Genomic DNA, 27,656 nt, shown 5'->3' on the forward strand with positions numbered 1-27,656 from the left:
TATATTTGTACATTATTTTTTTATATGTAACAGTTAACTGTTACAATTGAGATACTTGTAAGTTCATATCATTTTAATTTAAACCAAATTATAGGACCATGATAGTTTTTTTATATCCAAACTTAAAAAACATATTGCTTTGATTCCCTTTACCAATATATCAAAGATATATTATGATTTAAAAGATGGTTAAATTCGTGCTTATAGCATAAGTTTGTAACAATATTATTTCATAAATTAATTGTAAATTCTTGCAATACAATCTTACCATGAGATTTTAAAATAATAAAATATACAATTAATGGGTGCAAAATTCATTCTATAACATTAAAGAGATGTTAAAGATATATTATCTCTATATTTTGTTTAGTGTTTTTATGTTGCAAATATGTCAATGGTTCATTTTGCGGTCACAATTTAACAAATAGAATTTCTGTAAATTTATTCTTGCATATCTGACACTGATTACTGGTATAAATGGGGTTGCAAAAAAGGGTTATATTACTACTGAAATTTGGAGATTTTGTTATTGCATTGTTAGATTTGTAAGATCACAGACTGAAAACTCATAAGTTTGTAAAAATAAAATCTATTTTTGTCTAACATTTGTCTAAGTTCATTACAAAATGTAGAGTAATTTTTCTTCCTTAATTTCTGTTGGAATATTATGCTTGCAGTTTTTTTTCAGATATATCAGAGTATACATGGTACATTGTATACACTTAAATGTATCTTGTTAAGTTTAAAGATTATAGGTTCTTTTAAAATGAAAAGTCACATGTTGACAAAATTGTATTTAACATGATCATTGCAGATACATGTAGATTGAAAGCTTTGCCGTTTTTAGTTTATCAATATAAGGTCCCATAAATAAAAACGGACACATCTTATATATCTTGAGTACTTTTATTCACTCACACAAAGTGTAAATATTCTTATGAATTTTAAAAACACCGGCTTTTATATTTAAAAAATTTGTAAGGGTTCCGCGGAACCCAGTGTCTCGCCTACTTTTGCTGTAAATCACAGGCTCAACAAAAAATGAGGAAAAAAATAAATAAAAAAATTCCTCTTGATACTATCTTTTGATTGTAAGAAGCTTCTGTCCAAGTTTGGTAAAAATCTAGGATAGTTAATGAATCTAATTAATGTTTGAAAACTTAAACTGCCAACTGTATGTAATGTTAACTGGAAGAAAATCTAAGTCCATTTAAAAGTAAAATACAGAAAAAATGGAGTTATCTTTTTACAATATTTACTTCTGGATACTATCTTATGGTCATAAATTAGCTTCTGTCCAAGTTTGGTACAAACCCAGGATAGTTTAAGAAAGTTATTAAAATTTTAAAAACTTTAACCACAGAGTGAATGTAATGTTTCCCCGCAGAAAAACTAAGTCCATTTAAAAGTAAAATACGGAAAAAATGGATTTATTTTTTTACAAAATTTACTTCTGGATACTATCTTATGATCATAAACAAGCTTCTGTCAAAATTTGGTTCAGACCAAGGATAGTTTAAGAAAGTTATTAAAATTCTAAAAACTTTAACCACAGAGTGAATGAATGTTTCCCCGCAGAAAAACTAAGTCCATTTATAAGTAAAATACGGAAAAAATGGAATTTTATTTTTACAAAATTTACTTCCGGATACTATCTTATGATCATAAACAAGCTTCTGTCCAAGTTTGGTAGAAATCCAGTATAGTTTAAGAAAGTTATTAAAATTTCAAAAACTTTAACCACAGAGTGAATATTTGTGGACGCCGCCGACGACGACGCCGACGGAAAGTATGATCGCTTAGTCTCGCTTTTTCGACTTAAGTCGAAGGCTCGACAAAAACGTATTATATCATCTCTCATTAAGCGCGGAAACAACCCTCGCTTTCCCCGGTACCGATTCAAAATCGTTATCTTTGTTGCGCTTTAAAATATTGCCGACAATAGAATTTTCGTTTAATTTTCAATATTTTGACCTAGCACAACCTTTTAATCTCAAACAAATGCCACCAACTGAGGAAAATTATTTTAAGAATTTAAATACGATCATGAATCTTGCTGGGGGTTTCTCCAATTTTGTTTCTGAGAGTCATACGAGGTAAGCAAAGATGACAAAATCACGGAATTTGACCTTCAAAGACGTAAAATCATTCTAAATAAACCTTTTTAACAAACTGTTCTGACCCCCAGCACTTTTAAGTGACACTGGTAGTTGCTTAATCTATTGTTAAAATTTGGATGAGAATGGTGAAGGGTAAAAGGTTGTGCTCGAGCCAAATACAGACGACAGTTTTAACATATGAAAATGGCATGTCACGTGCCAGTGTTAGGGTCACGGGGTCATATTTTTATGTTCAGTGATGAGAAATCAGACGGCCTTTCGTTATTGTCCATGTACGACTATGAAATATTTGACATTAAGCCGATTCTGACAATTCCGTTTCCCCCCCCCTTTTTTTTGCAAATTTACAAAATTGCGTCCTTAATGTAGCTGCGATGTTTCACTATAGTTAAGAAAATGGCCATTGTTTTATAACAGTTCTCTTCTGTGTGTGTTACATTTTTTATTTTCTGTTTCTGTTGTGTTGTTCCTCTCCTTTTATATTTGATGCGTTTCCCTCAGTTTTAGTTTGTAACCGGGATTTATTTTTTTCTCAATCGATTTATCAGTTTCAAACAGGGGTATACTACTGTTGCCTTTATATAGCAAGCACGGGTTTAAAACAATTAAAGAAGAAGGACAGACATAACTACTACCTGACAGACAAAATTTTGACAGATTATTGCACTTTTTCTATCATGTTTTGACAGACCAGGACTATCTATTTGTCAGCTTATTCCTACAATTTCTATATGTATCTATGTTTATTTTATCATTCATCATACTGCTGAAGGAAACACAAAGATTTATCTTTTAATGGATTTCAGCTAATACCTTTGTGGATTTCTAACTTTTAACTGAGTTACAGTAGTTGTTTATTTTATCTAATTTTACGTACACTTTCTAAACTCTTTAATCTTTCCTCATGTTCCTCTAAACTGTTAACTAAGTTTGATAATTCTTTTTGCACTCTGATAAACTGGCTGTCTGTTTCTGTACACAAAGTCTGTACATATCTACTAAGAACATGTGTCTGTTGACGAATCTCCCCCACTATCTCTAAACCAAGTGTTGTTCCACTCATGAAGTTTTGACCTGTAAAACAAGACTATTTGTTTGCATATTCAGACATGGATGGAGATTACCTGTTCCAAAAACATACTGATTACTAGCTTAGTTCATATTGCATGTATGTGTTTGATATTCACCAAAGTACCAAATTAAAGAACCTTAGTGAGCACGCTCACATACCCCACGTATTAGAAATTAAATAAGTGTAAGAAAAAAAAAATTGTATAAGAAAAATTAATTTCCTGCCAATATGCACATCTAAATAGTACATGTAGTATGTCCTTATTATCTACAAAATTTCATGAAAATCTGTTGTGTGGTTTCAGAGGAGTTGAGATGACAAACTGTTGCAGAAGTACATTGAAGCAAATAAGTTCAAAAAGTAAAATCACAAAAATACTGAACTCAGAGGAAAATCAATTTGGAAAGTCCATAATCACATGGCAAAATCAAAAAACAAAACGCATCAAAACAAATGGACAAGAACTGTCATATTCCTGACTTGGTACAGGCATTTTCAAATGTAGAAAATGGTGGATTAAACCTGGTTCTATAGCACTAACCCTCTCACTTTAATAACAGTCTCATCAAATTCCGCTACATTTACATGATGCGTTAAATAAACAGTCACAATTAATAAAATAGTCAAAATATGGGTACATCAGTCATCATCGTATAACAATTTTAAAAGAAACAATTTAACAGGACACAAAAACATCTACTATCTACGAACACATGGATTGATTTGAGTGTCTGACGTCAGAAAAATTATATACGTCACATAAATTTGTCGTTCAATGTGCATACAAACAAATTTAAAATTTACATAGGCAATGTACGCATACAGGGTTAAAAAATCAAAAGTATGTAAGAATAAATTACAGAAATAGACCGAGATTCAAACTAGTCCAAAAGTTATACATAGAATTTATGAGAATCCAAAACTTTTAAAAGGAACAATTTAACAGGACACAAAAACATCTACTATCTACGAACTCATGGATCGATTTGAGTGTCTGACGTCAGAAAAATTATATACGTCACATAAATTTGTCGTTCAATGTGCATACAAACAATTTTAAAATTTACATAGGCAATATACGCATACAGGGTTAAAAAATCAAAAGTATGTAAGAATAAATCACAGAAATAGACTGAGATTCAAACTAGTCCAAAAGTTATACATAGAATTTATGAGAATCCAAAACTTTTAAAAGGAACAATTTAACAGGACACAAAAACATCTACTATCTACGAACACATGGATTGATTTGAGTGTCTGACGTCAGAAAAATTATATACTTCACATAAATTTGTCATTCAATGTGCATACAAACAATTTTAAAATTTACATAGGCAATGTACGCATACAGGGTTAAAAAATCAAAGGGGCGTAACTCCTAGAAAAAAAATTGAATCACAATTTCTCGTCGATATGCACAACTACATAGTATGTCCTTATTATCTGAAAAGGTTTCATGAAATTCTGTTGTGTGGTTTGAGAGAAGTTGCGATGACAAACTGTTGCAGTAGTACATTAAAGTAAATAAGTTCAAAGGGGCGTAACTCCTAGAAAAACAATTGAATCGAAATTTCCCGTCGATATGCACAACTACATAGTATGTCCTTATTATCTGGAAAGGTTTCGTGAAATTCTGTTGTGTGGTTTGAGAGGAGTTGCGATGACAAACTGTTGCAGTAGTACATTAAAGTAAATAAGTTCAAAGGGGCGTAACTCCTAGAAAAAAAATTGAATCGCAATTTCCCGTCGATATGCACAACTACATAGTATGTCCTTAATATCTGTAAAGGTTTCGTGAAATTCTGTTGTGTGGTTTGAGAGGAGTTGCGATGACAAGAAACAGGACTGACGGACGGACTGACAGACGGATGAACGGACGGGTCAAAAACATTATACCCTTCGCAACCCGTTGCGTGGGGTATAATTATATAATTAAGGTAACAGTAAGCAGGTAGGTATACTAGTTTTTAACCATCACAGAGGGAAAAAAAAAACCATTCAAACACGATTACAATCTGCATTACCATACTTTAGATCCAGTTGCATCATCAAAATATCTTGGTGTAACCTTACAGTTAAATTTAGTTGTGTTATATCCATGATAAACATTCTTCAATGGACCTAACTTGCTTTAAACGGCCTTACAAACAGATTGATTATGTTTTACAAATTCATTCATTGACTTATTGCAATTCAATCGCTAGTCCTTATACCAACAGAGTCTAAAATAAGAAAATCACATACACAATAGTTTAGGCAGATATCCACCGCAAAAGGCAGTTACATATGGTCAATCAAATGGAACATTTTACAACAAGTTATAGCGCATATTAAACATTTCATCATTAGACATTTCTAATTTTTAAGAAATCGATGAAACATCAATCAAAGAAATTCAAAGACAAGAATAATTCATCTTGTTTATAAAACAGCTAGTTAAAGCATTGACTTTTAGAGTTTGTTTCAAGTTATTTCATAAAAAGATTTTTTTTTATCACTTCCCATACGCGTTACTCGAGTTGAAAGCGTACATCAAATTATAATAACTTTTTGTTGCAAAATAAGATTGTTACTTTATCAGAATGTGACGAAAGTTGCCTTCATCAAATGTTTAATCCATTTATTGCATTAAAAACGTCTTATGCCTTTCCTTATATCAAACATCGTCTATTTTTGTAAATTGTTTTTTGTCCGGCATTGAAATATTTAAACAAACTATTGATCGGAGGCTGGATTAATTGCAAAGACCAGCCAGGACTAATAGAAGAATATTTATCCCAAAAGTAAAAATTAAGCATTCAACACACATTAACAGACTTTTGGTTAGATTTACTTGATTAATATATAAATTATATATATAATTTCACGTATATGCATTGTTTCAATTTATCAATTAAAGTTGTTTTACTCTGGTTTTTATATATATAAAATCATGATTATGACCCAGCTTTACTTTGTTAAATTTACATATTTGTTAATGAGAAACACTTAATTTCCTAAACTAGAGGCTCCACAGAGCCTGTGTCAATCACCTTGGTCTATGTGCATATTATGGACACTAACATGATTGTACATGTACTTTCACATATAAAAAACCAGCTCATAATCTGAAGGCGTATAAAAACAAATTCCATATACATTTTGCAACTGTGATTTACAACAGTTATCAAAGTCTTTAACCCTTTATTTCGGTAAAAATCAGCGGCGCAAAACTTAACCTAAACTCGATCTGTAACTCTTCATGGTTAACTCACATACCAAAAATCTGCCCAATATTTCAAGGCGTTTAGAAAAAAAGTCTGTACAATGGTTTAAATGTTGTGGAATGACAGAATGATGGACAAGGGTAAAACTATATTGCACCAAACACTTTGTTGCTGGACTATAAAAATTTACTTTAAAGGGCAATAACTCCTTAAGGGGTCAACTGATCGATTTGGTCATGTTGACTTATTTGTAGATCTTACTTTGCTAAACATTATTGTTGTTTAGAGTTTAATTAACTCTTATTACCAAACAAAGGGGTCGTCAGATTCATCTGAAAATTTCAGGGCAAGTTTAAATTCGTCTAAGTAGTTTCAGAGGAGAAGATTTTTGTAAAAGATTACAAAAATTAAAAAAAAAAAATGTAAATAATTGACTATAAACGGCAATTCCTCATTAAGAGGTCAACTGACCATTTGGCTACAGGGCCAAATGAGCTAAAACAGACACAGAAGAGTTCATGTAGTTTTTTTTAATTTAATTGTAATTAATATATTTTTCTATCTTTTTTCTTTTCGACATAAATTAAAAATTCTTTTTTGTCCTAGATATTTAGTTTGAAACCTAAAACAAGAACTAAAACACATTGAATTTAAAATGTTACTAAAATTGCATACTCAGATATGAATTGAACAATATAAAAAAGAAAAAAGAAAATAAGTTAAACATGTTAAATATGGCCTTTATTAAAAAAATTAAAAAATTGTAGCGGCACGATCCAACAATCTCATCACTTCTTCCAATCAGTTTCAAAAAGAGAAATCACTTTTCAATATGATTCTGAAGTACATGTAGTGTTAGCCCAGCACAATATTACATTTAGTAACACAATACATTTTATCATTTTACCATTTGTTGCCCAGGTATTGAGTTCTCCCAAGATCCTGTTTTCTTCTCTGTTAGTTAGTCCAATGTCCTTAACAAGTTGTCCCATTACATTGAAGGAATGTGTATATTTGCCTGTGGTCCATTCTCTGAAGTCACAGTGTGCCCATGGATTACGTATGTCTGATCGCATCTATAAAATAAAAAAATAGATAAAAAAAGACAGATAACTATTTAGTCCATTTCATATTTGATGACAGAAAAATACCTCTTTTTAAAAACTTAAAGAGAAGCAATGATTTTGAACCTAACTGACCTAAAATCTTATATGTTTCAAAGTGTTCAATTCGCAGTGTTAAAAAAAGAGGCAGGATATAAAAAGGAAACTTTTAAACTTGTAAGGTCAAAGAAAATCGACAATGGCATAGCAACATACAAGAAAAAAACAAAAGACAAATTAAAAGTACACATGCAATAGTGCATATATATTAAAATATCTAGAAAATGTATACCTTTTCAGCATCAGTCTGTATAATTGGTGGAAATGAACTGATGTTGATGACTAAACCAAGCAATGCAGATGAGTCACATGACTCATTAAAGCCAGAGTAATGAGCCATATTAGGCTGTAGAAACAACTTTGACAAATCAACATGGCTTGCTACTTTGTAATCAAAATTCTGGTAATCATTTATCCATTTGTTGTAGATCTTCTTCTTTGGTACACTATTGTTGTTGTTTATTGAATCATAATTAAGAAAATATCTATTTGATGCTGGGTATTTCCTTAGATATCGATTATATCCCTGTGTATCAATGGTATCGCTGGACACTAGAGAATTATACAAGTTTCTAAGAATAGGATCTGCATATTTTCTCAGTAGAGGAGAAATAATTGAATGAAGACATATTCCAACAATCAGCCATCTTTTCTTCTCCTCGTCTAAATCTCCTGGTGGACCTAGAAGAAAACCAATGTGAGATAATGTATGTCATAGAGAGAAGACGAAATTTAATATATTCTCTTGCCTTCCTTTTCAAACAGTTTTTTTTTATATTTGATTTCGTGTGAGGATTTGTTAAGAATGAAAATGAAATCACTTAACAAACTGACCTTATATGTAATCACGGTAAAGCATGTTCATTTTTTTAATCTACTTTGACATCAGAATTTGACAATATCTTGTGACACATTTTTTTTTTTGCAGTGACAACTGCTGAATATTTTCAAATTATCCGCCTCTGTTGCTTAGTGGAAGATTGAGGTCCTCGAGTGAGGAAGGTTTAGGTTCGTTTGCCATCTTGGTTATACTAGTGAATTTCAAAGGTATTTGCAGCTTCTCCATTTATCCTGTCCACTCAGAGATCTAGCATGATTTGTCTGTGATAGGAGACTTGTCCTTCTGTAGACTATTACTTTGTGATCTAGTACATTAAAAATTCAGCTCAGTGTGTCCGTCTTGTAACGAATGGATATACAAGTAGGAAGATGTAGTATGAGTGCCAACAAGACAACTCTCCATCTAAATAACAACTTATAAAGTAAACCATTATAGGTCAATGAAGGGCCTTCAACACGGAGCCTTGGCTCACACCGAACAACAAGCTATAAAGGGCCCCAAAATTACTAGTGTAAAACCAACCAAACAGATAACCAACGGTCTTAGCTACTAGTATACAAAACAAACGAGAAATGAGAAACATGTATAAATTACATCAACAAACAACAACTACTGTACATCAGATTTCAGACTCAGTACAGGTGCAAAATTTTGCAGGGGGATTAAATGTTTTAATGGTACCAAAAGTTCTCCCTTTTTTTTGAAACAATAGTATAACATCACAACATAGAAAAACACATGATAAAAATATCAATTGGAAGGCTTACCTTTATCATGTTTATAGCCTGATTCATTCTAAGATCACAATAATATGTTCACGTTCTGATGAGACTGTCATCAAAGATAGAGATTTAGCACTTTAAAACAGGGTTTTATCAATCATTTTCTACATTTGAAAATGTCAGTAACAAAAGTCAGGAATATGACAGTTCTTGCTTGTCCATTCATTTTTGATGTGTTTTGTCATTTGGTTTTGCCATGTGATTATGGCAGGGTTGGCAAAGTATTACCCGCCCGGGAATTACCGGGTGGGAAAATCCGGGTTTTCCTGGGCTGTGCAATACTCCCAGAAATGGGTAATACTGGGCATTACTGGGCAATATGATTTTTTAAGCTTATTTTAACACAAAATAGTAAAGAGTTGGTGTAGTATCATAGTATTACAGCTAAATATCTACTTGTTATACAGATAAACATTGACACAGTCACTTCTAGAGGAATGAAAAACTCAATTTCATTCTCTTCTATGTAGACAGTATATAAGATTTGCATATTAAGATAAGGATACCTTGTTAATTACTAAACATTTTTTTTCAAATTCAATTCAAACTTTGAAAATATACATTCTATTGCAGTAATTAAGTGAATTGTTAATTTTAAATGTTTTACATTCATATTGCTAAATAAACACCCTAAGGGTCATGCTATTAACACTTATATAATTGAAAGGGCTGATTATTGTTACATAAACAAATCTGCATTCTATTCTTAATAATTACTTATTAATGAGTGACAGTACATATACATTATTTAATTGTAATTTTTCGGTTTACTCCTGGTTTGCCCACTTTTAATTCTACCAATTATCTATTAGCAAAGAAAACAAAAAAGACAAAAGGTTTAATGAGCATACAATTGTATAGTCTGTTCCAACTTAGGTATATAGTTTATTAGTGTTTCTTAACTCTAATTAGTATAAATATATTATTTAAGAAAAATGATAAAAAAATAAAAATTTCACTTCATAATTTGATATCAATTCAATATTATCATATAACATACATTTAAAGACTAAACAATGACATTCAGTTACTAAAGTGTCTTCTTAATTTATTAGTTTCTTTATGATTTTCATGATATAAATACTGCAATACAAATTCTCTATATTGCAAACACAATATATATGAATCAAAGTTTATAAGTGCAGTACATAGGAAATAGATAAAGCACTATGGTGAAATAAGAAGAATGGAGCACCATGGGCACTGTATGTATAATAATGGGAAATACAATATTTTATATATATTTCAAAAGTCATAAAACATTATATTTACAAGGTCACTAATAACAATATTTCACTGATATGTTCAATTGAAATGGAGATGATGGGATGCTATGTCAGAGTAGTCTATCACGCTGACGATTCCGTGTCAGTATCTGCCTTTCAAAAGTAGGAGTCTGGTGTCTTTTACTCTGTAACTTCTTCTTTTTTGGTGAAAGACTCCTCCTACTGCATGCTGGTTTATATTACATTATATTAGTGCCTGTGACTTATTCAGTAACTCAATGATCTTGTAGATGTAAGAATGGGCATGTTGGAGTCTCATCATAATTGCGTTGTTCCATAGAAAGCGGTATATTTCAACCCAGAAATCTCTGTCACATAATCAGTAAATAATGTTGTAGCGAGTATGTTGTTAGCTTCACCGATGTCTTCTAAACTTTTATGCAAAACATCCTAACAAGAGGCAATACTGCGATTCGTTTTCTAAATCAAGAGATGTCTTCATTTTCTTTATTACACTACTGTAGTCAACATTTTTTTGTGCCTTTCGACAAATATACTTAAAAATTAAAAAATTAGCAACCTTAAATGTATACTACTAGGAACACCATCTGTGCTGCGTTGTTGGTTTCTGCATGGAAGTATTATATTGACGTCAATATAATACTTCCATGGTTTCTGTCTCCTATTTTTTTTCTGAATGAATTTTTTACTGAAGTTGTTTAGCGATGTATCGTTATTTAGCTCCTGAATTTTTTTTTAAATGAGAAAACGCTACCTTGAATACAGATTTACTGTTCAAATTGTGCATTTGTAAAGCTGCAGTTGCATTTATATTCTATTTGTTACGACTAATATGATATTTTTTATATCAAATTTCAGAACAGTGTATTTATTTAAATAATAAGAATATATATATTAATCTTTAATTCATTATTTTACTTTTTACTTTTTTTTCAGTATGTACCATAAATGTACCAAAAACTTAAACTTTTTGATGATATGTTGTTAAAGTAATATACATTTTTGTCTATTTATATTTGTCACTTTTGATACATTTTCTTACAAAAATTATATCAAATTAAAAATATCTTTGCACACTTTCATTGAGTTTAGAGTAGAATATAATTTCTTTTATCAAAAATATTTACATGTAAAATCAGAGGTAAATTATCAAATTCTATACATTTTCCTGCTCAAAAATATCAAATAATTTATTTTTTTTGCACATTTTACTTGATTATATAGCAGAATATAATATCATTTTAAATAAAACAGGTAAAAATTATGGCTATAACTCAGAAATAAACTATAATTGTTAAAACAACAATTCCCTCTATGTTTACATATGCATGTAATTAAAAGTGGGCAAACCAGGATGACGCCAATTTTTCTTACATGTAATTGTTAATTCTTTTAGGATACATATTTATTTGAAAAAAAAATGGAGTTTTTTTGGCTCTATATTTACAGTTTTACCAATCCAAAGAAACAAAATAGGTTATAAACATCTTTAATGTATAACATTTGTGTTTGATCAATGAATCATCTATAAAATTTAGACCAGTATTTTATATTACCCAGTATTGCCCAGTATTACCCACTAAAACCCAGTAAAATCCAAGTTTTCCCAGTATTTCCCGCTAGGCTGGGCAAAACTCATAAAACCCGGGTTTTTGCCAACCCTAGATTATAGACTTTCTGATTGGATTCTCCTCTGAGTTTAGTATTTTGAGATTTTACTTTTTACCACAAAACATTAAGCGCAAATATCTTCGTCCTCCTTTCAAATTCTCATACAAAACTTGTCTACTCATACATCGTTCTTTTCTTGTAAAACCTAAGAAATCACAAACAGACAACACTATACATCTCGTATACAAGTATATACTAAAAAATGACAATGTTCAACAATTTCCAAAGAAGCAATAATCAAAATCCTGACCACATGCACACCTTCGATATATACTGAGACAAAGAAGTTTAGGAACACTTTTTTTTTTAAATTTTGTTGGTTCTTTCTGGAGAAACATTATTTAAACATCATTGATATAATCCTTAGTTTTACCTGTAATTTAAAACAGTCATTCTTTTTTCCTGGTATTTGATTTCGCACCATTGGAGCTTTGCATGTGTAATTGATGTTTTACCATCTGTACCTGTACTTTTAAAATGATATTAAAAATTTCTTTTTCATTAACGTTCAGAAACACACCATTGGTAAGAAAAACACATACACAAAAACAAAAAATTGCATGGGGCGTCAACCAGGCCTCCTCGAAAATTACAGTCAGAAAGCTCTTGGAATGGTTGATGAAGGAATGAGTGTTGCTGACATCGTGGCTCGATTTAATGTGCATAAGACAGCAGTTTAGAGACTAATTAACAGATATCGACAAATTACAACTGCACGGGATAGGTCGATATCTTGTAGACCAAAATAAACTATTGTCAAGGGAGGAGAGTTACTTTTGCTTTACGTCAACATGTGACAAGTTTTTTTTCAGGCCACAAAAGTAATGCATTGCCCAAGGGCAGCTGCTGGTGTGCCTGCCAATCCTTCATTGGTACACATAGGGCATGGCTGAGAAATTTATTTTGAATAACACTATACTCATGTCTGCATTTTGACCCTCCCGCACTCCATACAAAGAAAATCCTCATGAATGTGAGTGATAGACATTCATGTTGCTTCTGACTTGTCATTATTCCATTTTGTTATTATCAAAATTATATATGCTGCTATGATTTTGTAATAAAATAAAATTTCACATTTTTGTTGCTAAACTTTTTTGGCTCAGTATATGTACAAACAGCTAGCAACGTGAACACTTCATAGCCATCAATTTGTAGGACAAGTTATTTGGAATATGTACCTGTATTAACTCATAATGAGAAAAACGCATTAATGGACGGACGGGGGACAGACGGACAGAAAGGAGTAAAACAATACGCCAATTTTTAGCAGTGAGTGCATATAAAATGAAAACCTGCTAGCTTTCAAACTGAAGGCAGAGTTATCTGGAATCACAATATAAACATTGAATGAGATGGACAGACAGACAGACAGATGGACAGACAAAGGTATACAATATAACGTCTCGTTAAGGAACTATAAAAACGCGATAAAAATCAAAATTTTAAAATATGTTAGATTGCACAAATGAAAGATCACCAATAATTAAATTTTTGATGAAATTAAACAAAGTTCAATTCTGAACCCCAATTTGGACCAACTGTGCAAACAATAAAAAATCTGAATACATGCTTTGAAATAGCACATCAAAGAACCCCATTCCATTAAGAAAAGCGGAATATAAGAACAAATTGTGAACCAGGTGCTCCGAGCAGGGCGCAGCTTTATACGACCGCAGAGGTCGAACCCTGAACAGTTGGGGCAAGTATGGACAAAACATTCAAGCGTGATACAGCTCTGAATTTGGATTGTGATCAAATTTTTGACATTACATGGTTTTTTTTACACAAAACAAATGTCAAGATTTTACAAATCAATTAAAGATTTCTTCTTCAAACTTATTTAAATCTAAAATTAAATAGTTGACACAGCATAGGTTTCTGACACAGAATGAATGTGGTCTAATGAACTTAAAAATTTTTTTTGGCCTTTGAGCAATTCACTATGCTGTTGAATATTAATCCTCTAAAAAAAATGTTTGAAGAAATTTTCTTTTTATTTATGAAATCTAAAATGAGAAAAATTTACCCCCACCCCCTCCCCCCCCCCCCATTTTTTTTCACATCCCTGTTTCCCTTTTTCCAAAACTGATATCAATTCAAATTTCTAATGGAGTTTGCAACAATAACTACTCTTTTAAATACATCATAAACAAGAATGTGTCCCCAGAACACAGATACCCCCATCCGCAATATCATTTTCTATGTTCAGTGGACCGTGAAAATGGAGTAAAATCTCTAATTTGGCATTAAAATTAGAAAGATTATATCATAGGGAACATGTGTACTAAGTTTCAAGTTCAACTTATCAAAAACTACCTCGACCGAAAAGTTTAACCAAAACTTTAACCTGAAGCGGGACGGACGGAGGAACAAATGGACGAACGAACAAACGAACGAAACAGACACACAGACCAGAAAACATAATGCCCATAAAAACATGGGGCATAAAAACATTCACTCCATTTGAATCTAATGGTAGCTACAAAATGAGATTTGACGAATGATGATTAAAATTTAAGGCTCATTTGATGTTAATGGTAGTGAAAAACAGTCGTTGGAAGCATGACAATGAAGGGCATTCCTGTCTGATGTCAAAATAAGAATTCAGCTGACCTGTTTAATAGGAATAAATATACAGTACTTGTCTAAAGGTTGAAAGGAGAAAGAGGCCTTTCCAATACCAGCAATGATATGCTTTAAATTCAAGTTCACAAATACATTTTTGTGCAGTGTGAAAAGTGTAGAATACTTTTAAGAGGGAAAAAAAACATCATGTTTCAAAAATATGGCAAACGTGAGTATCAGATCTTTGTTTAAAATTATTAACATTATTATAATCTTTTCCCAAAATTTAACAGCATTTGTGCCCAAGATTGTTATCATATTTTCCTTATATTTTCTTTAAAGAATTTTTAGCCAATTTTTTTTTTTATAATGATGATGGCCATGTTGGCTTTATCATTACTAACGGTAAAAATGGTTAATTTTATTTTTGGTGAACTCATTTCCATACCTTTAGTTCCTTCAGCATCTGGTTTGATAACAGCAACTGTTTGTTCCATTGGGAAGAAAAAGTCTAATTCTTTTTTGGCTGTGTCTTCTGAATCTGAGCCGTGTAAAGAATTAATTGCATCATCCACAGCAAACTTTGCTCGTAAACTGGAAAATAATTATTTCAGTCAACTTCACCAATATGCATAATCAGGTATCCAAATAGTACAATTTATGCAAAATTTGGCATTTTTACAGAATTTCTTATAATATTGTAATTGTTTTACTTGATTCTTTGTCAAATTATCTGATTTAGAAATGTTAAAGGTCATATGTGACATCAGTTTTGATCCTCAACCATAATTACAAATGGGAACATGAATAAATCCTTTTCCCAGTATTTAATAGCATTTGTGTCTTCACAAATTTATTTTTTTGTATTGCAAATTATGTTATACTTCATATAATTATGGTTGCCATGACATTTTGACAGTTGTGGGTCAACACCAATAATCCATAACTGTAATCTTAAAATAATGGGGTTTTTTTAAAGACCAAATCGGGTAGCAATTGGCCTTTTCACATGATTTACCCATATCTTTTGTTTTAGAAACAGCAATTATATTGGTAGGTTCTTGTTGGAAAATCAGGCAGTAATCCACAAATCCAACAACATTTTTCCATACAAACAGATAATGTTACTATAATTCACCTTTCTGGGGCCTCTTCTTTAGCTTTGTCAACTTCCTTTGGACCCAACATACTTCTCCAGCCCTCAATAGCATCTTCTCTGGCCAGAGCAAGGGCCAACACTGGACCACTGGAATTAAGTCAAATACAATCAGTTCTCCCTAATATTACAATAAAAACTACTTGATTTTGTTAAATGGTTAGTAATGTAGTCGTCAATAACAAAGGTTACCCAAAATGCCAGTGTTAACCTTGTATAATATCTAAAACATTTATGGAAATGAAATTTAACTTCAGTGTAAAAGAAATTCAAATGTTTATACAATTTTAAGTTTTTGAGAAATAAACATGGACATTATAAACATGTAATCAAATAAATAAAGGTAAAATAAAGTGCAATTTTTGACATAACATATTAAAATCAATTTCAGGCGCGGATCCAAAGGGGGGGGGGGGGGGGGGGTTCCGGGGTTTGGAACCCCCCTTTTTTTTAACGATCAATGCATTTGAATGGGGACATGTAATTGGAACCCCCCCTTTGTCCTGGGTTAGGAACCCCCCCTTTTTAAAATGGCTGGATCCGCCCCTGAATTTTCTAACATGGAGCTATAAATCTTTCAAAGAAATTTGTCTATAAGTTACCTAGACATATTTGTAACAAGCTGGTCAAAATATTCTTGGCCTGTATGTTCTTTGTAAAATTCTTCTGCCATTTCTTTCGTCAACTGCATCTCCTTTTGCATGGCAACTTTGAATCCAGATTCACGAATCTTAGAAATAATTTCGTCTGAAAAACAGTGTTAGATATATTAATGTTTGAGTGGTATAAATAGCTCAATCTGGCTTTTTAAAAGAAAATAGGACTAACAGCTAAGGGTAACACTTAAGACACCTGTTGCCTTGCGGCAGGAGGCATAAAAACCTGAAATGTAAGTGTATACCAAAATAGTGTTAAATGTAAGTGTATACCAAAATAGTGTTAAATGTAAGTGTATACCAAAATAGTGTTAAATGTAAGTGTATACCAAAATAGTGTTAAGTGCATACAGTGTATTTGTTCTTTTTTCTCATGTAATTTATTCGACATTTTGCATGAAAGAACAGAGGAATACAAATGGGTAAACATGCATGTTAAGGGGGTAGACCTTGGTTCAGGGAGATAACTCTTTAAATCAGTTATGAGTTTGTAAAAGTCAAGTTTCGTCAATGAATTTCAAGCATTTACCTGAAACAGATTGGAAATAATCTATGTATCCAAGAAGCTTAGAAAATAATAATGAAAATGGCTGACACAAACATACTGATGATTTTAAGAGTTATTTCCCTTAACCTAGGTCTACCTCCTTAAACGAATTGAAGTATACAACCTGCATTAATAAATGCATATAATTTACCAACAAAATTAAATGCTCAGTTTTAACTAAAATTCAATCTAAAAAAAGTCTCGACTAAAACAGTCCTTCCAAAAATGTCTGCATTTAAACAGTTTATAAACAGTGTTGAGCTAAGGCACAACAGCATGAAGCAGTATTTATTTATTTTTTGCCATCACTGTAAATATTTTGCACTGACAATCAACATTTAATGCAATGCCAATGGTGCAATTTGAATGAATATTTCACTAGTTTCATTAAAGTCAAATACCTTTATGCAGTCTAAAGGCCTCTGGTCTAACTAAAGCAAGTGTTACAAAATCGGGGAAGAAGAAGGCAAGTTCCCTGAAAAATAAAAACAGCTGTATTACAAAACTTAATATCATACTTGACAATATCGTCAGTTGAGATGGGTGAAGATATACATAGGCCTTCAATTATCAAAAATATATGTAGATGTTCAAATATATTAACCCACCAGTCAAGATGGTTGAAAATATAGGCAGTTATTCAAATATATTACTCAGCCAGTCAAGACTGTCATAAACATAAATCAGTATTCATTATGACTTGGACAGAGAGTTGCATCATTGGCACTCATACCACATCTTCTTATTTCTATTCAAACATCTTACTCGACCAGTCAGGATTGGTGAAAATATTTGTAGGTGTTCAAGTGTTCTCTGGAGTTTAGGAGCATATGCATAGGCCTTCAATTATCAAAAATATATGTAGATGTTCCTCGATATATTACTCAACCAATTTAGATGAGTTAAAGTATATGTATACCTGTGTTAAAATATATTACTGGATCTCTTATAACGGGTCAATAAAGGGAATTTGCTAATAGCCTGTTTTGCATGAAATATTTGAATCGTCATACCTTGTAGCCATGTCTGCTGAGCTACTTCCATGGAGTGCATTCATGAAGGTTTGCTGTCCATGTTTGGCTCTCAAACTACAAATAAAAAATCATAAATAAAACACATATAACTGCTGTATTACATCTATAGCTAAATCATTCTTTTAGTGCTTCAACACTATTGACAGTTTCTGGCTCAAATTTGATATCAGTGCAAAAGCTTTATCATTTAAATTGCACAATCAATACTGTTTTTTTCAATCACCAAAAATAAGTACCGACAATAATAAGTTAAATCCAAAGTACCAATTTTCATGATTTCATTGGTATGTAATTTAAGTGTCTAGTGGTTAAGAAAACAACAAAATCAAATTTCTACGAAATACAATTTTTCTAAATCAAGGGAAATCAGAGATTCCACAATAATCTGAAAAATTTACCAAGGTTTTACCATAGAGCATACAACAAACCTTTTCTTAGTCTGTTGAAAGGATGAAGCAAAACCACAAAACCAAAGGTTTATCAAAATATAATTTTTCCTCAAACCAGGAGATTAAAAATTGAGAATGGAAATGGGGAATGTGCCAAAGAGACAACAACCCGACCATTGGAGAAAAAAAACCAAAAAAACCAGGAGATTAAAATTGAGAATGGAAATGGGGAATGTGCCAAAGAGACAACAACCCGACCATTGGAGAAAAAAAACAAAACAACAAAAAAAAAAAAACAGCAGAAGGTCACCAACAGGTCTTCAATGTAGCGAGAGTCAATGAATCCACAATAACCAATTAATACATATCTTTTAATTGAATATGAATATTAAGGTTTACGTTACAGCATATAACAAACCTTTCTGGTTTCTGTGTCTTTGCCTCTTCCACATCAGTTGGTCCAATCAGATCTCTGAACTCATCTATGATATTTTCACCAGTCTTGCCCTTGGTCAAGGCAAGCACATGACTGGGACCACTTGTCATAAATTTGACTAAGTCTTCAAAGAAGTCCTGTAATAACAGATGTTAAAACCTTGTAAAGCAATTCTTTTGGACCAAGAAAAAGTAACCATCTTTTGGACCAAGTAAAAGTAACCTTACTTTAAAAATCAAATACCCTTGAACTTATTAGGCCATAAAAAAGAATAGGTATGTTTGCCCAAACGCTACCTACCCAGAAAAAAGCTGCCTACTTAAATTCTTTTTTTGTCCTGATTTGAAGAAGTTTTTTTTTATCAGATAGGCATTAAGACTAATAGACACCCGATACTTCAATTTCTCTTTTTCAAAAAAAAATAAAATAAAATGCCTACCTACCTACCCACTGTCTCAACCTTTGGGTAGGGTTTGGGCAAACCAAAATATTTTTAATTGTGGCCTTATTTAGGTTTTTTTCAATGGAAAGTATGATTTTTGTGGTTATTTCTACGATGGACTGCATTATCAAACATTTGTGGTATGAAAAATGTATTGATTAAAAAGGCCATAGATGCATAAATTAATGGTTGGGACAAGTTTCATGTCAACTACACAGGCAAAATTTGCTCACATGAATTTCATGTGAATCTCACATAAAAACCAGATGCTCCGCAGGGCGTAGCTTTATACGACCGCAGAGGTTGAACCCTGAACGGTTAGGGCAAGTATGGACACAACATTCAAGCTGGATTCAGCTCTAAATTTGGATTGTGATTAAATAGTTGACACAGCATAGGTTTCTGACACAGAATGAATGTGTTCTAATGAACTTAAAAATTTTGTTTCTCTTAGAGCAATTCACTATGCTGTTGAATATTAATCCTCTCAAAAAAATGTTGAAGAAATTTTCTTTTTTATTTATGAAATTTCAAATGAGAAAAATTGAACCCAATTTTTTTAATCACATCCCCCTTTCCCTTATTCCAAAACTAATCTCAATTAAAATTTCTAATGGAGTTTGCAACAATAACTACTCATTTAAATACATCATAAAATATTAAGATGTAAAAAAACTGCTTGTTATCACTGAATGGTAAAGATTATTTTAATTTATCAGTTGGTAGTAAAAAGTGAATATACATTGTATATTGTATATAACAAAGATTTAAGTTGATTCTGGACAAAGAAAGATAACTCCAATTAAAAAAAAAATCTTGCTATTGCACAATATTTTGCAATAGATATTTCTTGCTTACTATTCTGGACAAAGAAAGATAACTCTAATTAAAAAAAAATTTGATATTTCACAATATTGTGCAATTAGATATTTCTTGCCATTGCGCAATACTGTGCAATTGAAAAGACTTGCTATTGCACAATACTTAATATAATAATTTTAGATCCTGATTTGGACCAACTTGAAAACTGGGCCAATAATAAAAAATCTAAGTACATTTTTGGATTCAGCATATCAAAGAACTTCAAGATTTCAATTTTTGTTAAAATCAGACTAAGTTTAATTTTGGACCCTTTGGACTTTAGTGTAGACCAATTTGAAAACAGGACCAAAAATGAAGAATCTACATACACAGTTAGATTTGGTATATCAAAGAACCCCATTTATTCAATTTTTGATGAAATCAAACAAAGTTTAATTTTGGACCCCCATTAGGACCAACTTGAAAACTGGGCCAATAATCAAGAATCTAAGTACATTTTTAGATTCAGCATATCAAAGAACCTAACTGATTCATTTTTTGTCAAAATCAAACTAAGTTTAATTTTGGACCCTTTGGACCTTAATGTAGACCAATTTGAAAACGGGACCAAAAGTTAAGAATCTACATACACAGTCATGACAGTTAGATTCAGCATATCAAAGAACCCCAATTATTCAATTTTGATGAAATCAAACAAAAGTTTAATTTTGGACCCTTTGGGCCCCTTATTATGTTGGGACCAAAACTCCCAAAATCAAACCCAACCTTTCTTTTATGGTCATAAACCTTGTGTTTAAATTTCATAGATTTCTATTTACTTATACTAACGTTATGGTGCGAAACCCAAGAAAAATGCTTATTTGGGTCCCTTTTTGGCCCCTAATTCCTGAACTGTTGGGACCTAAACTCCCAAAATCAATACCAACCTTCCTTTTGTAGTCATTAACATTGTGTTTAAATTTCATTGATTTCTATTTACTTAAACTAATGTTATTGTGCGAAAACCAAGAATAATGCTTATTTGGGCCCTTTTTTGGCCCCTAATTCCTAAACTGTTGAGACCAAAACTCCCAAAATCAATCCCAACCGTTCTTTTGTGGTCATAAACCTTGTGTCAAAATTTCATAGATTTCTATTAACTTAAACTAAAGTTATAGTGCGAAAACCAAGAAAATGCTTATTTGGGCCCTTTTTGGCCCCTAATTCCTAAAATATTGGGACCAAAACTCCCAAAATCAATACCAACCTTCCTTTTGTGGTCATAAACCTTGTGTTAAAATTTCATAGATTTCCATTCACTTTTACTAAAGTTAGAGTGCGAAAACTAAAAGTTTTCGGACGCCGGACGACGACGACGACGACGACGACGACGACGCCGACGACGACGACGCCGACGCCAACGTGATAGCAATATACGACGAAAATTTTTTCAAAATTTGCGGTCGTATAAAAATTCACGGGAGATTCACCTCAATCAAGCTTATACATGAAACTCACATGAAAATTTTTATGTGAATTTCACGTGAATTGAGATTCACATGAATCTGATATGAAATTTTTTACATGAATTTGATGTTAGTGAAATTTGCCTGTGTAAGTGCCAAATTTATTTTTTGTTGCATATTGACAACAAAAATGCTATTTCAAATAATTTGAAATTAATCAAAATATGTTGGAATGTATTCTGGAAAATTTATTTTCTAATTTTAAAATATTCATAATGTTGAGAAATCATCAAATGAGGAAGTTATTTACCTGGTCTTGTAAGTGAGAGTAGAACTGTCTAACTTCATCCTCCGTTAACTTTCTCTCCTCATGTTTCAAGATTTCAATGCCTGCTGCTTTTATCTATGTAAAAATTAAATCGTTATTTGTTGTAATACAAAACAATTTTTCACCATGATTGGGATCATTTATGACAAAATTCAAAAGATATTTCAACTTGAAACACCCTAGTACGATAATTTCAAGCCTTAAACATTTACTAGGAATCTATCTCTAATTGAACGGTCAAGTCAACATAACAGCAACAAAATGTATCATGAATTGTACCTTTTATTGCATATGAAGTGATGTGATGACTGCACTCATCTTTAAATAATGTAATTTCTTTGAGTATGTATGTGCACATGGTAATGTTAGGACTGTACTCATCTGTTAACCATGTTGTTTACTTTGGATGCATGTGCACATGGCAAAGTGATGACTGTAATCGCCCATAAATGATGTAATCTTACTTTGAATGTGTATATCATAATGTCATGACTGTACTCATCTGTAATTAAACTTCCTTTGAGTGTGTATGTGCACATAGTAATATTAACACTGTACTCATCTGTAAATCATGTAAATTATTGTGAGAGCGTACATGCAAATTGCAATGTTAAGACTGTACCCATCTGTAAATCATGTAAATTATTGTGAGAGCGTACATGCAAATTGCAATGTTAAGACTGTACCCATCTGTAAATCATGTAAATTATTGTGAGAGCGTACATGCAAATTGCAATGTTAAGACTGTACCCATCTGTAAATCATGTAAATTATTGTGAGAGCGTACATGCAAATTGCAATGTTAAGACTGTACCCATCTGTAGATCATGTAAATTATTGTGAGAGCGTACATGCAAATTGCAATGTTAAGACTGTACCCATCTGTAAATCATGTAAATTATTGTGAGAGCGTACATGCAAATTGCAATGTTAAGACTGTACCCATCTGTAAATCATGTAAATTATTGTGAGAGCGTACATGCAAATTGCAATGTTAAGACTGTACCCATCTGTAGATCATGTAAATTATTGTGAGAGCGTACATGCAAATTGCAATGTTAAGACTGTACCCATCTGTAGATCAATATAACTTACATCTTCCAATATCTGGTCAACCTTTCCAGCTTCCACAGCATCTGGTTTGATTAAGGCTACAGTGACCTCCTTTACAACTTCTGTAAAACAGTAATAAAGCATTAGTATATAACAAATCATATATGTATGAATAATTACTAAATTTTCAAATATGAATAATGTTCTAATTTTATTTTTATTCAATCAAAAAGGAACCAAACATGAACCAAAACATGATTTCTACAGAAATGAATCAATCAAAATTAGTTATACAATATAATACATGTGTAATCAAAAGCTTAAGATCAATTTGCTGATGGAAAAGGTTATGCTGTTAAGGAGTAAATAAATTCACAATTCACAACTGAACTGCTACTCTCCTAGTAATATTATTAGCAGCAATAAAATACGTTAGGTAATGCTCAAAATTCCACGAGACTAACATTACAATGCAAAATAAATTATTATTTTAGATTGGCAACATGCATGTAAAATTATACCCCTAAAATGGTCACCATGCATGCTCAATTATCCCACCCCCTTTAATCATGTTTAATAAAAGTTCAGTATAAAATCAATATTTTACTGCCTATTCTCCCAACATCATTTTAAAATGGAAATCTTTTTTCATATATACAATGTCAATGCACAGACGATAACAGATATAATCTGTTTGATCATATACTACATACTTTCAAAGCTTAAATAGATTAGGCCTTTTATGAAGATTAGAATAGCTGCAGTTAGTCTAATAAATAATCCATGCAGTTTACAGATTTAAATAATTTTGTACTAATTTTTGAGTGATTGCTACTAAATTAAATGCTAATAGCTAATTACCATGGACTACCAACTTACTTATATAAGTTTTAAAAAAAATTGATTCAAATCACTTTTTTTTTTAAATTGCAAATAAATCAACTAATTTTCTTTTCTAATTTAATTTACACAACTTTTTACAACATTTTACTCAAAATAAAAACAATTAAAAAGCCAAACAAGATATACTGATTACACAAGATGAACCCATAATAAGCACACATTTAAAATCATCAGTACGTTTGTGTCAACCATTTTTAAAAATATATTCTAAGCTTCTAGGTTACATAGATTATTTTCAATCTGTTTCAGGTAAATGCTTAAAATACATTGATGAACTTGACTTTTACAAACGCTTAACTGATTTAAAGAGTTATCTCCCTGAACCAAGGTCTAACCCCTTAGGGTGCTATAAACAGTTTCGTACTAAAAACTAGGGGTATTTCCCCAGTGAGATTTACATACTGATGGAATTCCCTGCTATTTATATACCACTAAATGAAAAAGTTGATTGATTTTTATGTTCAATGTGAAAAACATATATTGAAGTTCAATTAAAATGCCACTTTTGTCAAGATTTAAAAAAAAAAAAATGTTTTTGTGACTTCCTACTATATGGGAGGCAACTCCATAAACAGCTGATTTTCACCTGTTGCAAAAAGCACTTTGATTTGTCAGGTAAGATAGCTCCTTTCGGAGCAGGCGAACGTAGGCTGAAACTACATTTTCTTAAATCAGCCGGATAAGCTCTTCGAAATACATATTATAAGAAATCTCAAATATATGCACAGGTTACTGATCCGCGTGTCCAAAGGTGGTCTGTTTTTAAGTTTTTTAGGGGGAAAATGCCTAATTTCCAGCTGATAACTTGTACCAATTTGCATGTTTAAACAAGAGATGTTGGATTTTTTTTTATTTAATCAGAAAGTTCATAGAATTATCTTTCCATTGATGTATAGATATCTATATAACTATGAATATCTGACTTCTGCATGATGGGTCCACTATTACATGCCCTGTTACAGAATGACGTCACGTAAAAAACTGTTGATTGCACCCTTAATTAACACTTTCCTTACTGAATTGTTTTTTTCCGCGACGTTGTGTGACCTGATCAAATTTCCGCGCGCAGTTTGCCTGGCCTGAATTAATTTGACGTGTGAATGGGGAAAAAATGACGTTTTAGAAAAAACGTGTGTATCTTTGTTGTTTCTCATCAAATCGGTTTCAAACTCGATATTGTTACACTTAAGTATCAAAGGAGTGTTGCAATATAAATAAATTTACATGACAATACCTACTTTTGATTTTGTTTAACCTTTTGTGGAAAGAAAATGACGTTTGATTTGCAAAATCTATTTTTTTTTGTGACCGGTTTACATTTTTGCCTCCCATCTTCTAAATTAACAATACAAACGGTAATTAACAATTTCGAGTGTTCCTTTATCGAAGTTTTATAGAAAAAAATAACTCCAGAGTCAAAATTCTAGCTTATTAGTCAGAATAAATACGAATGAAAATGGTATGTCAAATTCCGCGGCGGCCATTTTTTTACCTGTACAATGCAATCACCAGATAGGAAGTTGTGTCCCTGGATAAGTTGGAGTTGTCTTTCTTAGTCCGATGTTTTCTTTGAATTTTTGTATGAATATAGATATAAATTGACTATTGGGATCTTTTGTGGAATTTTTGATATTTTAATGGAGATATCTAATGATATTTTAATCTGGTAAAATCAAAACTTTTGAGATTAATATGTGCTTTTTTTTTAATGTGCCAATATTTTTTTCTGTTTTTTTTTGTATCAAACCACTGACTGCAAGGAAATATTAATTAAATGTAAGATGACCTGACACACTAATCCATGTTCATTTAACACTCACTTTAATAATGTGTTGATAAATTAAGTGAGACATAATTAAATGTTGAAAGACAATCATGAACTTTTAAAAATAAAATTACTTTGAAAAAGTCTATGATTTATTTTTAAAATTATTTATTATAAGTGTCCTGACTCCATGGGATGCTAGAATTTTCACTGTCTTTGGTTTTGTATTGTTCAATGATGAAGATAATTTAATGTTCCTTATTAAAAAAAAATGACAAAAATTATTAAATGAAAATGTCAACTGTAACAACAAATATAAATTATGAATATCCTTTCAACAACTTATCTGTGAAAACCTTTTCAACAAATTATGTATATAATATCCTTTCAACTTAAAAATTGTAACAAAATAACTGTTAAAGTTTAATTTTTGACTGAGTGGGAGACATTGAAGCAATGGGGTAGGCAAAGGGGTTTTCTACATTCAACACAACCATATTTTGAAACCTTTTTTCCTGTGTACCTTTAATATTTACCCTAGCCCAGCATATGTGACACCTTATCTTGTTTCCCAAAGTCTACTGGTAAACAGAGTTAACCTACATGTGTTTGATCTGTCTTGACCTGGTAGATTTCACAATATGACATACACTGTGTCTGACGCTACCAAAACCCAAAGTTTGATGGCCCATTTCTTTGTTTTAGGAGGCATGAATTGCTTGAATGCATCCCTCACTTTGTAAGGTATCATGAATGGTCACCTATCGTTTGGGGACATGTTGGTCCCTCATTTTTGTCAGTTAAGGGGGTCTTTTATTTCTGAGTTTGTAAGATACATCATTATTAGCCTCCCATCTTTGCTCACCTCGCTGGTGCGTATCAGTGAAGTGAAGATACCTTATTATCTGCATAATTACGTCCATTTCTTTGAAAAATTAAGAGACCATGACTTATATTTTTAATAACTTTAAACATGATAAAACCTTCAAGTGTTGGGATTAATAAATTTCAGGATAAAAACAATCTATGTACATTGTCAGAAAATATAACATTTTTGTCCTAAATTCTAAAGCTCATACAATTATATTTTATTTTCCGTCAATGTACATATATATTGAATATGAGAATAATTGCCTGTTAATATAAAAATATTTTTTACTTTAATTATATATGTGTGTGGCTCTGATCTGGCTGCGGTTTAACATCTTAGATTTGAGATGATTATATTCACATTTATATATGATTTATAAAAACATTACCGGTTTCATGTTAATTATCAAATCATTGCAATATTACTTTGCTCTTCATGGGCCCTTTAATTAGAATAAAAATATCTTATCTCTGTAATCAAAATATCCTATCTTTGGAATAAAAATGTCTTATCTTATCTAATTATAACTATCAATTATTTGGTTGTGAGATAGAAACATCTGGAAAAAATATCCTTCTTTGGGTCTCATATGTTTTGTGGACCAGTTACTTCTGGGATGAATGGGGAAGACCGCTTTCAAATTTCAAAATATAAAATTCTTGGTGCCATCAGTCATTGTTGGGGGACATATTTACATCTGCCAGCTGTAATTTTTTTCGTCTGAAAGTTCGCTGACCCCTTCTCTTTCAACATCACTTCAGGAGTGATCATGAAATCATCACCGATGTCATTTTGAGGTCAATGCATTTCATACCGTTGACCAAGAAGATCTACTTCTCCCACCGAAAATCCCTCAAACTCGTTCTCAGAACTATCGGACATTTTTGTCTCAGAATGTTACAGACACGATACAGACCATGAAACGACATTTTACTAATATTTACTATAATTTTGCGTCCTTGACATCGGCAAGTGAGAGAGGAATGTGATTGGATTGTTTTATTTAGAACTTCCATAAAAGGAGTGCGACCTTTTGCACTCGTGGGGAAAATCCAATTACCGCGCCGACGGAAGTCGGATTATTACTTGATTTTATTCTCCGTGCAATTTTTAAAATCGTTTTTCGTAATTTGTATCAT

The 27,656-nt window shown here is 31.7% G+C and overlaps 1 protein-coding gene across 1 annotated transcript in view; it reads right to left on the minus strand.

The window, feature by feature from the left end:
* Window positions 1–27,656, minus strand: part of LOC139504446 (uncharacterized) — a 59,380-nt gene that overhangs the window by 11,110 nt on the left and 20,614 nt on the right. The window contains exons 2-12 of the mRNA XM_071294531.1: window positions 23,021–23,100; window positions 21,908–22,000; window positions 18,871–19,025; window positions 18,043–18,117; window positions 17,431–17,504; window positions 16,429–16,573; window positions 15,809–15,916; window positions 15,119–15,264; window positions 7,794–8,242; window positions 7,306–7,474; window positions 2,998–3,194 (exon numbers count right to left, since the gene is read on the minus strand). Of these exons, the coding sequence (XP_071150632.1) occupies window positions 2,998–3,194; window positions 7,306–7,474; window positions 7,794–8,242; window positions 15,119–15,264; window positions 15,809–15,916; window positions 16,429–16,573; window positions 17,431–17,504; window positions 18,043–18,117; window positions 18,871–19,025; window positions 21,908–22,000; window positions 23,021–23,100 (1,691 nt within the window). The remainder of the gene's footprint in view (window positions 1–2,997; window positions 3,195–7,305; window positions 7,475–7,793; window positions 8,243–15,118; window positions 15,265–15,808; window positions 15,917–16,428; window positions 16,574–17,430; window positions 17,505–18,042; window positions 18,118–18,870; window positions 19,026–21,907; window positions 22,001–23,020; window positions 23,101–27,656) is intronic.

This window comes from Mytilus edulis, chromosome 14 (genome assembly GCF_963676685.1).
Source record: "Mytilus edulis chromosome 14, xbMytEdul2.2, whole genome shotgun sequence".
Lineage (NCBI taxonomy): Eukaryota > Metazoa > Mollusca > Bivalvia > Mytilida > Mytilidae > Mytilus > Mytilus edulis.